The sequence below is a fragment of the Dioscorea cayenensis genome, chromosome 3, assembly GCF_009730915.1.
Source record: "Dioscorea cayenensis subsp. rotundata cultivar TDr96_F1 chromosome 3, TDr96_F1_v2_PseudoChromosome.rev07_lg8_w22 25.fasta, whole genome shotgun sequence".
In the NCBI taxonomy this organism is placed as follows: Eukaryota; Viridiplantae; Streptophyta; class Magnoliopsida; order Dioscoreales; family Dioscoreaceae; genus Dioscorea; species Dioscorea cayenensis.
In genome coordinates this window covers 2,266,105-2,278,551 of record NC_052473.1, presented here as the reverse complement: position 1 = coordinate 2,278,551, position 12,447 = coordinate 2,266,105, and the positions used below count along the sequence as shown (strand labels likewise).

General features: G+C 38.0%; 2 protein-coding genes across 2 annotated transcripts; one reads left to right on the top strand and one right to left on the bottom strand.

Moving 5' to 3' along the window:
- The first annotated feature begins 394 nt into the window (after positions 1–394).
- LOC120255646 (chaperone protein dnaJ 11, chloroplastic) lies at positions 395–820 on the top strand. Its single transcript, XM_039263426.1, has one exon. It carries the CDS (start codon positions 395–397, stop codon positions 818–820), a length of 426 nt encoding a protein of 141 aa, XP_039119360.1.
- Positions 821–1,777: 957 nt separating this feature from the next.
- LOC120282654 (enhancer of mRNA-decapping protein 4) lies at positions 1,778–10,955 on the bottom strand. Its single transcript, XM_039289494.1, is given in 13 exon segments — positions 1,778–2,331; positions 2,421–2,552; positions 2,637–2,795; positions 2,999–3,169; positions 3,341–3,460; positions 3,546–3,905; positions 4,302–4,874; positions 4,876–5,922; positions 6,233–6,361; positions 8,465–8,683; positions 8,785–8,941; positions 9,019–9,068; positions 10,096–10,955. Coding segments are annotated over 13 exon segments (4,149 nt in total). The 5' UTR covers positions 10,822–10,955; the 3' UTR covers positions 1,778–2,025.
- Positions 10,956–12,447: the final 1,492 nt, after the last annotated feature.

Genomic DNA, 12,447 nt, shown 5'->3' with positions numbered 1-12,447 from the left:
ATATAAAATTATAATCAAGCATCATGCATCTAACTCTGCTACCGCTCCACGTGGCACCAAACGAAACCTAACTATAATCTATAATTAGTTGCCACGTGGCCCCCATTGGTTTGGAAATCCATCTAATCTTAATTCCTCTTTGATTCCCCTCAAGTTGAAGATCTCGAGGACCATCCAACGGCTACGATTAAGAATAAGACGTTATTACAAGCGCTTCTAGAAGCCGGCAGGTGGGTCCCAACATTATCGGATCCAAAGCAGTAGACCCGAATCCGCAAGTGATTAGACCCGCTATAAAAACACCCACAATCTTCTCATCTCTTCGTTGTTTGAAGTGAAGCTAAGAAAAAAAGGTGCGATTTTTAGAAACCCTAATTTTTTTTGTTGGAAAAGCATGGCTGGAAGTGCAACCCTAGTTCTGGGAGGGGGATTGGCGAACCTGAGAGTGGGGAAGGCGGAGGGGCGGAGGAGAGGAGGGGCGGCGGGAGCGGTGGCGGTGGCGGTGGCGCCGGCGAGGAGGAGAGAGAGTTTTTATGAGGTTTTGAAAGTCAGGGAGACGGCGACGGCGGGGGAGATAAAGATGGCGTATAGAGCGCTGGCGAAGAGATTTCATCCGGATGTGGCTGGGGAAGTGGCGGATTTCGCGGAGATTAATAGGGCGTATGCGACGTTGTCGGATCCGGGGGAGAGGGTGAAGTATGATGCGGAGATGAGAAGGTTAGGTTTAGGGTTAGGGTTAGGGTTAGGGTTTGGATTTGGGAGGGGTGTGGAGGAGGGGAAGGTTTGGGGACGGAGATGGGAGACGGATCAGTGTTGGTGAAAGGATGTTTGGGAATTTTGGGGGTTTTTTAGGGTGTTTCTGTAAATGAGATTTTAGGGTTATAAAAAAAAAGGGGGTTTGTGTATAAATTGTGATGAGGAACTTTTTTCTCTTTATCTTTTTGAAATTTGAAAAAAATTTATAAAAAAAAGGGGGGGTTTCTTGCAAATGTTTCTGTGAGGATCTTTGGGGAAATGTTTGGCGAAAATTAATCTGAAAAATATGAAGAAGAATGAATGAATTCTCGGACAATTGGAATTTTTTTTTAACTGAATTATTTTTATTTTGAATTAAGAGATTGGAACAACAAAACAGAGAGGAAGCTATGAGATTTATTTTATTTTTTTACTTTATGATTTGTTATAAATTTATAAAGAAAAAAACTCTTTACACAAGCAGGAAATTAGTGTATCATTTCTCTTAAATTAAAGAGTTATTTTTTAAAAAAAATTTATGTAGACAGAAAAGGGAAAGAAAGCTTAATTTAAGGGGAAAATACAAAGATGAAGAATAACCACAAAAAAAAAAATTCTTTAAAAACAACAAATGAGAAGCGTATATGCACATATATTTGTGTGTATATATATGCATATTATTGTTTATTAAGGATTTTTTTGTTAGAAACCATTTTGGAGTATTTATTTGTTTAGGACCATTGGATGATGATCCAATAGTTATTATTTATATAGATATGGTATAATTTTACACTTTGTATTTAATACTATTTATAAATAATTTTTAAGTGTTAAATAATAATCAAATGGCTATTATCAATATCTTTAAATAATATATATATATATATATTAGCAGTTTTGATATTATAAAAATTAAAAAAATTGATAAAATGACTTTCGAAAACAACTGGCCCAAATATTTAGGGACACTTACATATTAGACATTTGATTGACAAACAACCACAAGAACATACCAGCAATTGAAAGCAAACAGGAAAATATATAAAGAACTGCACATAGACTGACAACATCTCACTTGATAATACCATTGCACCAAAACCAAATACAAAGAAACTCAACAGAACAAGTGTTTTTTATAACTCTAATTAACTTGGAAAACAGAACAAGAGCAACATAGCCTAAATTTACACTAGACCAATAACTCCATAACTCTAACTTTAATGAAGGTCCTTGCTTTGAAACCCTATTTTTCTTCTATACAAACAGGAAGACTACACCATGTGAATGACTTCATTTACAGCCAATCAACACAGAATTGATAACATGCATAATTAGCCTAATGCAGCTGGCATCGGCAGAATTTGAAGTTGGGAGAGATCTTTGGTGAGCCATAGTGTTGTATACCTGCTCAAAGATGGGTCTTACATGCATTGCGATCAATGGGTCCGTAGGGTTGATGGCCGAGGCAACCTCTGTGATCCATTGGAGTTTCCGAGATGTGTCATTCGCGACGTCATATGTTAGCTGCTGCAGCAGAGCTAGCAAAACGCCTTGACTCAAGGGTGGAACCATTGAACAGATCGCCCGAATGTCAACCTGAGAAAAATATCGTATTTGTTAGGTTAAGAGCTGCAGACCCATATCATCTATTGATGACAATCTTGTGGACCTGGTATCAGTCGTACCTGAGAACATAACCATGATACAATGGTAACATCACTCCTTTGAAGAGCGAAGGTGAAGGCTTCCTCATATTTTCGATCAGATATCAATCTAGTCAGCTCCTTTGTCGGATCTTCGACCACAGGTTGAACAGTCTATGGCAATGAAATATTTTTTTCAGCATTTAGAAAGTACCAGAAGCAACCAAAAGGAATTACGAGAAGCCGCTTCAAACTTACCATCTCAGGAACAATACCAGGGCCATTGGTTTGTTGGATGCCCATTGGATTTGGTGTTTTTGAGTTTCCAGCAGTGGTCAAAGCCAAAAGCTTCCTATGACCATCAGCTAACTCGGTGGACAGGTTATGGGTCATTGATGATGCAGAATTGATAGCATCCTGTGACAAAAAAGAACAATAAACAATTAATTTGAAAAGAAGGTCGAAAAAATTATCAAAGAAAAACTAAGACCTTTCTAGACTGAATATGACAACCAGGCAGATAACAAGGGAAATTATGTAATCTCCTACCCCAAAAAGAGGTTTATAAAAAATAATAGATTGGAAATTAATGCATAAGCTGCTATATGGTAGACACATACCCTAAGGGTAAGAGCCAAAGGAGCATGTGCAGACTCAAACTGCTGCTGTGCAGCAACAGTATGCTCGGCCATCCCTTTCTGAAAGGCTGTATCCACTTGCTCAAACATCGATTTGCAAGAATGCTCAAATGCAGGAATAACTGAGGATTCCAAAGTCAATCTAAGAGCATCCTGGAAGAAAAAAAATTGAATTCAAAAAAACATTAGCTCACAGGATAACTATAGAGCAACATGTTCCATCAGAAAAAATCGGTTCATAATTTTTTAACTGAAATATTAATGTGCACGTAATATGCTTATTGGTTAGTTGTTATGACAGATCATCCAGCCTTATTTGTGTACCTGAAGAGCTTGCTTGCCAGAAGTTTGAAACTGTGTCTGAATTTGCCGAGCTACTTGAGCTTCAAGTTTCGAACTGATAGATTTGTCCAACTGATTCACTGCCTTGTCCCCAACCCCCCTCTGATTAAAAGATATGCTTTTGAGTACATAGATAGAATCAAAATATTAGTAGAGAGGAAAAAAAAGAATGAGGTCAAAAGAGAACCTGGAATGAATCAGCAATAGCTGAAGATATTGTTTTCTCAATAAAAGGGGTAATTGTGCGAGCTAAGACTGGCCCGATTGCTGAGATCTCCTTCTTCAGTGCCCTTTCCAAGATAGCAGGAAGATCTTTGTTCATGCAGTTTGAGATGAGATTTGTCAGCTGCTGTACACGGTCTCTCTCCACCTTCTCATGCTTTGCATTCTCCTCTTGAAAGCGAGCCCACAAAGCATCAGTGTTCGCCTTAACAACTTTCTCAATGCTTCGTCCCAAGGCAGTCTCCACCCGTTTGCATTCTTTATTGATGGGTACTGCAACCACTGTGCTGATTTGCTTCTGCATTTCCTTTTGCATGATCATAAGCTGCAAGAAAGTATAGATGTCTATAAGGATAGAGATTATCAACATTAGGGTCTGGCTATAACATATCTTATCAATAAGGCACTGATGTTCAACCTACAATGAGAACTTTTGAGTTCCAACCCTAATAGCATAGCATCTAATGAACTTATTTTAAATGGGTGGCGCAAATGGTTGGGCAGAGGTGAAAGATAACAATACTATCACTAGCAATATCAAGAACACACTGAAAGTTGCCGGTGCTGAGCCCAGAAATCTGAAACTGCAACAGAAATCTTATTTGCACGCAAAAGTGCACACTCACATAGTCGTGTGTAAATACGTGTTTGTTTCCTTTCTGGTACACAACATCTGGTTGACATATGAAGGTTATAAATTAATTTCATCTATAAACTTTACCTGGTTGATGGAATCCTGCAATGACTGGATTTGAGAAACAGCAGCATCAATTGATGGAGCACTTGAGACAATCCCTTGTTCATCAAAAGAATCCATGGAATTAAATGGGCTCGAAAAAGGTGATGGAATTGATGATTGTGACTGCTTTCCTTTTTGTTTCTTTCCTTTTGTAGCTGAAAGTGATTGTGAGGGTGTGTCCGGAGAAGCTTCACTGGTCTTAACAGCCATATCTTTGGTGCATTCTTGGATTCCATCATCTCCAATATTTGAGGATTGTTCCAATGCCTCAATGACAGCAACATCATCAACAAGATGGGATTGCACTTCAAGGCTGTTGGTTTCAGTTCTTAGAGTAGAACACTCTTTGTCTGTTTCAATCTTGGCTTCTGAAGTCTGTGAGCTGGTGGGCTTTTCCATGACCTCTACAAGAACCGGTGAGTCGATGTAAAATTCCCCAGGCTGACTTGTCCCAGTCTCAACTATGTCCTTGACACCCAATTTCAAGCTATCCATATCCTTGTTAACAATAACTTCTTGAATCCTAACCTCCTCAACTTTCAGATCTTGGGTCACAAAGAGTATTCTCAGCTAAAGATGTAGCTCCTGATAAAATTTCTGATGGAGTAACGAGGTGTGTACCTTCATTTATCTTACTCGTTGAAAGAGAATTGGCCACCACAGATACATCACCTGTACTACCTTTAACATCATTCTTTCCCAAGTTGTCATCCACGCAAGAAACATCAGTGACATTTGAAGATGCAGTATCTGCTTTCCTTTCAACTGGAAGAATGGAGTTATCAACATTACGGTCACCCGCAGAAGGCGTACGCTCTAAGCCCTTTGGGGGACTCATGAAGTTGACTTGTCGCCCAGCATTTCCTACATGCAAAGCAATCGGAGAAGATACAGCATGCAAAGCCTCAGCATCACAGCTCGGAAGTGGTGGAGCAGAAGGCTTACATTCCACATTTGAAAAGGTAGAATCATGAGCATTACTACTCTCTGACGCATCTGAAGTTACAGGATGCAGAGCTGCCTCAGAATTGCTTACAGACAGAGGGAGACCTGACAAACCACCTCCCACAGGAAGGTCACTCACTGTAAGACCACGAGTAGGCTCAACAACAACAAACCCTTCTGATATGGATGTATCAGAAACATTAGGAAGAGAAGATTCCTTTCCCAATCCCATATTGTCTATGGTTGGTGGCAAGCACTGAGACAAGTCCAATGCATATTGTTGAATGGCCTGTGTTTGGACACAGTAGACCTGAACCATTTGTTCCACATCAGAGAAGAAGTCTCGTGTGCCTGTTAGACTCAAAATAGGCATTGCAACAGTAAAATCTGCAATATAGTCCATCCGTGTGGCAGCAGGACATGGACCGTAGTCTATATGCACTGCATATATTGCATTTTTCTTAGCATTAGCAAGTAACAAAAGGTTTGAATGAGGCAGCACAACAACTTGGTTGAAAAATGCCTCTTCAAGCCGTGGTTCAGATGAACTTCTTAATTCCAACGTCTGAATGCAATGCCATGATTCTGAATCACTGGACAATAGCCAACCTTCTTCTCCTGTTGAGGCCCATATCTTCACTTCTCGATTCAGAGGACCCTATAGAAAAACCAAAAACTAAAATATTACCACCCAGAAAGAATCAGTAGATCAAAGTTTTAAGAAAATTACCAAGCTAAATGAATGTTCTACCATTATGAGAAAATATTTGAAACATTTTCTCTGGAAATTATCAAGAGAATCCAAATAAGAACTAACTACCAAGCAAGGAAATCAAATAGAACTTAGAAGCCATGGAACTTTCATGCAAAGAAAAAAAAGGCTTTTATTAGACATTTATATAAAACAAATGCATGGCCAAAATTTGCTTTTGTTGAATATTCATCTAAAACTAAGCATGGGGCCATACCGCTGTGATCAAAACAATGTGATCAGGGCGATGAGAAGCTGTCAAAAATGCAACGCAGTTGACAGGTTGACCATCATGTGGTCTCAGGGTCACAAGTGGCATCATTCTGCGGTCATCCCAAATCTTTACCTGCAGTGAGCAAATTCCATTTGTTAAAGTATAAGCAACAACTGTTTCTTAATGCAATCAATGGAGAAATGACAGCAGTGAATAAGCAAATTTCGAAAGCCCTTTAGACAAGCCTTTAGGACAAAGTATGAAACAATAGCTTAACAAATACAAATAATCTGCTTGCACATACAAATCGTAACAGCCTTAAAAAAAATAAGAGTAGAACCATCAACATGAATCTAAAACAGAAGCAAATGCAACAATGTGTACAAGTGTACACCAAACAGCACTACTACTAAAGTGATGATTCACTGAACTTGCATATAGAACAGCGAATAATATCAACTTCATTTGCTTAGTCGCAAAACAAGGAACTGACAAACCAAACACTCAAGCCTGCGTAACATCAAACTCTTCCTTGTATTAACTGCCATAAAAATGCATTGGATTAACAAACAGGCAGAACAGGATACCATTAACAACTATGGGCAACCAAGGTCCACCGCATAACATATACCTTCAGAGTATTTTAAAAATTAATGGCAGACCATTCATCTAATATTTTTAGTATTATTTGAACAATAATGATCGGCTGGTCATGCATGAGAGATGCTCAAGGGAAGGTGATATCATATTGGAAGGATATTCAGTCAAAATAATATCTGGCTAGAGCCCCATGACAGAAAAATGCAATCTTGCACACTTAAAAGGCAAGTTAGCTAATAAGAAATCTTACCCACTAGCGTCACCAGTGAAATATACTAGCAACAATTGGCAATACATCAGACAGTATCATCCTTGTCCATTAATGCTATCGAGAAAATAGAAGCTACTCAAAGTTAAACAATTACTATATGGAAACTGTTTTGTTTTAATAATCATCAGATACATTCATGTCCATCTATACTTCCTGAAAACCACAGAACAAACAAGACAAACATCGACACAAGCAAAGAAACTATTTGCCTGAGCTTACAATTCCAATTAAAATACCTATTGCGTAAAAAGCGCGGACACCAACATTTGATACGCAATGCAACATGATACGACACAACGATATGCCATTTTCCAAAAAATTAGGACACTACACACTGGGGCCTAAATGATTTTATATGTATTTTTTACATGCACATATTTTTTCACAAAAATTTGACACAAGCCAACTACAAGAAAATTAGGAGTTTAAAATCCTTAACATCAAGTCATTAACTATTGCAATTATCAATATTTAATAATTTCACATGCACATAAAAAAATTTATAAGTTCATATATACTAAGAGTTGGTCCCAACAACAAGTCCATCTGCTAGGCATGCATGTTCTGGAGTGTCAGAGAGACTCCGAAATTAAAAATCAATTAAAAATAAAATAAAATTGATGCTCCAAGCCTCTTATGTGTTGGAGAAGGTCAGAGGCGTGACAGTGTCCGATGCATGTCTGACACAGGTGTGTAAGCCTCAGAGCAATGCCAATGCTTCATGGCCTATTGCCTACTTGATCATTTATATCATTTCCAGAAGGCACAATAGCGAGCTTACAGTTCCATTTAAAGACAGAAAACAAAATATAAACTGGACCAAAAATTAAACAAATGATTAACTGATGTGATTGTAATTGCCTAAAAAAAAGTTGATTGCATAGATCCACTTATTGGTCATGCATAACTTGTAAAAGTAGATGCGTTTAGAGGTTCAATGGAAAATAACTTATCACAGCTATTTTGATAAAATTCCTTCTTGGAACCTTAAAGACTCTAAAAATGACAAAATGTCTAGTAACCACAGCAGTAGAAACAAAATTGATATTCTTAAGAAAACCTACAAGCCAATACAGTTAAAAACCTCATAAACAGTTGAAAGAGAAATTTGGGTTAAACTAGCCCGATTTCCCTTACAATTTTCCTTGACTCTGGTAAAAGCATCCTTCACAAACAGGAATAACTGTGAACTTGATGGCTCAAAAATCAAAGACCAAAATTTACTCCATATGGCAATAATCTGTGGAAGTGCCCAGTTACGTATCACAAGGACTCACTTACCCAATTTAAGAAACATTTCTCTGTTTAAACAATAATATTTAGTCCAGCTATTATCAAGAGCATTAAGGGAATAAAATACAAACCGTGCCATCTTTTGAGGCTGACACTAAACGAGTCATCATCCATTGCGATATAGATAAATCAGTGACTTCCCCATCATGTTTCCCAATAAGTTGCACTCCATCAATTAGCTTGTCCATAGGACACCGAAGAGGTTCCTCAGCAGAAAATTCTTTGCCTCTTCCAACTTTCGTTGTGTCTATTTTTAACACAGAATTGCCAATTCCAATGATCAATATTTCCTGAAACAGTTTTCAGAATAAAGCACACATAAGGATAACACAGAAACTATTGCACCGACGTGAAGGACCAATATGGTAAACCAACAATAAATTTATCATACTTGCTTATGGGAATGCCAGCAGATGCGTGGATGGTATGATTCTTCATCTCCTACTATTTGTAGAGCAATAATGATTTTCCCTGTTATCAAAGGCTTATCTTCATCGTCAGGGCCCTCATTGATCTTCCACACGAAAACCCTTCCATCGACACTTGCACTGCATGATAGACAATGAGAATAGGACCAACACTAAGAAAAATTTACAGAACCATCAAGGGTGAAAAAGATATGCACCTAGCCAAAAAGTGGACATCTTCGGCAAAGAAGGCCATATCTGTCACTCTCTGTATAGAAAACACCAACCAGAAATAAATAAATCAATCAACAAAAATGAGGAGAAACGACCGTGACAAATATAATTCAGCAAATTGAAACTAAAGTATAGAGATGCATATCAGCAGTGAAGAATCAAGTGAACACAATATAAAAAGAGACATTTCCGCAAATAATATGAACAAAAGCATTGATCAACAAACAACTCATAATAGAACATCATATAGCAACAAGGTTAAGAAAATAAAAAATACAACCAAAGAAATGGAGAACAAGAGGTTAGTAATGAAGCAAAGCAAAATAAACTAAACACGGAAAATACAGTTATCATTTAGCCAGAACATTGCAGAAAACAGGAGAAAAGTAAAAATAAAAAAAAAAGTTCAAAAATAAAACCAGGACATAGCAGCATATAATGAAACCAAAAGTAGGTGAATGAAATGACGTTAAAATGTGAATTATAAGTCAAAGGATAAAAGCTAGTTCCAATCAGCCCAAAGACAGAAACACGACAAACGCACGCATCAAACAAATATATCACCTATATATTCCACTAACTGTAGAAACAAAAGTTACTAAACTCCTGTAGGTGCAATCTTCACATAATTCCTTGCCTTCATTGAACTGATATATGCCAATGCATTAGAGAATTCAAAAGTTCATCCATAAAAACCTGTAACTGAGATAATTTTACTCCTTTTATACACTAAGTAGCAAACATTCAAAAGGAACCAACTCAATAATCAGACTTACCACCACAATCACCATTCTGCGCGGGCAATTTTAATGAATAAAAGATTAAAAAGTGCTAGAAGCTATCACAATACTATCAGAAGTTATAATAGTTGTCCAGTAATCCACTCGAAAAGAAGTATTGAACCAGTAATGTAAAAGTAAGGTTTAGCTTCAACAGAATATAACTTTCCTCCAGAAGCGGAAAAAAAAAATACTTAGATTCAATGCAAAAGTCTCACTTGAAGACTAATATAAGCACAACTTTTAACGAAGAATGCAAAAAGTTTCAGATAAATTCTCAACCTGAGTGTGACCCCGGAGAAGAGATCTGAGAGCGGTGTTGATGTTCAGCACACGGATCGCCCCCAGCTTAAGCCCATAACAGATATACGTTCGATTGACGGCGATCTGCCGCCCAAGAACAAGCCCAGGATCAGAAGCATACTTGGTGATCGGAGTGACCTCGAGCTGCGGCGGCTGTGACTCCCCCGGCAATCTCGAGTCCACATCGTACACAGCCCGATCCCTTCCCCCCAGATGCCGTCCGCGCGGCATTTTGCTGCTAGGTTTCCGTGCTGGCGGTGGCTGCGCGACCGCCGTCACAGCCGGAGGCGCAGACGGTATAGCATGTAGGATCGGGGGTTCTGACGGCGGAGCAAGAGGCATCGAGACCGCAGACTCCAGCGGAGGAGAGGAAACAAGGAGGGCCATGATGCGGGCGCCGGAATTCTGGTTAGGGTTAGTATTAGGGTTTGCGGGAGGGGCAAAAGGGAGGTTAGGGCGGGGAAGGGGATCCTGAGCGTAGTGAAGGAACGGATGATTGTGGAACGGCGGGGTCGGCGGAGGATAGGAGAAGGCGCCGTGTGGCGGCGGCGGGTACACCGTCGCCGGCGAGTTATACGACATAGGAGGCGGAGCGAACGGAGAGGAAGCGGCGGTGGGATTAGGGCTAGGGTTTGTGGGAGGTTTGAAGAGCTTGTTGACGTCGAATGGGGCGGGGTTGTTAGGGTTCCCCGCCGGCGAGGCCATCGGCGCCGGAGAAGAAGAGGGGAGCTAGGGTTTAGAGAGAAGGGAAGAGGAGGCGGTACGATGAACCGCGGGTGAGGGAGGAACAGTATAAGATCTGGGAAGTGAGAGAGCAAAGCGGAGATTGGGAGAGTGGAGAAGGACGAAGACGAGAAGGAAATAGAGGGCTTTTTCTCGGTCTGTTCACCCGCGGTTTAGGATAATGATGTTTCGGCTGGCCTATGGTGTCTTGCCATGTGGATTTAAGCGGTGTGATGTTCTTATCAGCGTGGAGATTCGTGTTTGTGGATCTCGATGAGGGTTGGATGGATGAGAGCGAAGAAACCATTATGGTTGACGAGATGGGTCTCTCATCAGCCGATCTATGTGCCTCGAGATCTGTGTTTTTCTTTGTTAGTGTATCTAATCCACAAATGGCTTTTTAAAAATGGAGATAAGTCTTCCACCAACTACATAATTTATCTACAAATATCTGTCTAGTAATCAATTTAATCTAATGGTTTTAGATTATCAATTTCAGTAAATAATAATTTGTACAGTACTATCATTGGTATGAGAGATATCCCACTGAACTCGTCAATAGTATGAGAGATATCCACGAAACTGATTGGAGATAGTTATTATAAAAATGAGATATAACTCGATTTTATTTATTGGATTACTTCGATTTAATAATTTATAGAGTAAAAAAATTTGAAATCTTTTGAGATAATTATTAACCTATCCATATATTATATAATAAAAAATAATAAAATTTATAAAGTTATGGTTAAGAAACGAGACACGTCTTGGTTTCATAATAATTACCATAGAACCTAGTCTATTGGATCAAAAGTCTCAATATTCTCAATCAATAATTCAATAGTTTCATATCATCTATTCCAATGAGCAGTGATTTGTGAACGATATTATTTATTGTACAAATTAAGATATTATAAATAGTGAAAATTGAGATATGTAGCACTTTAATCTCAATTGTTGGATCATCATTACAACAATAATATAATAAATCATATACGTTAACCTTTATTTGCACTCTTTTATTTGCAAACATTCTGCCCTATCGTCATGCGGAAGTCCACAAATGACTTATTTGTGTTTAAATCATTTATGATAATTTCAAAAAAATAATTTATAAAATTTATTCAAACAAATTACATAATGAAATGTCCAATTTGTCCAAACTAAGATTGAAAATGGAAGAAGTCAAGTAAATTCAAGGTAGAAAGAAAGTGAAAGCAAAGAGAAAAATTAGACTGACTTTGGAAATTTTCAAACACACAGTGAATAATGTGAATGATGGGTTATTGTTTTTTTAAAAAAAGTCAAACTTATAGCAGTGTATTTTAAAAATTTATATACAACAACAAATAAATCAGGAAGTTTTATTTAAAAAAAAATTAAAAGTTTATACTAATATATGTCTTTCATGTTCTAACAAAAATTATTACTTTTTAATAGTTAGCAATCAGGTTTTAAGGTTTTTGGGACTAACAATGATAGAGTTTATAAATAATTATTGGTTTTTTTTAATATTATAACAATTGTGTGTGTGTGTGTGTTTTTGTTATTAGCTTAATTTTTATGAGAAATTTGGCAATGATTTATTTGGATAGAGTTTATATATGA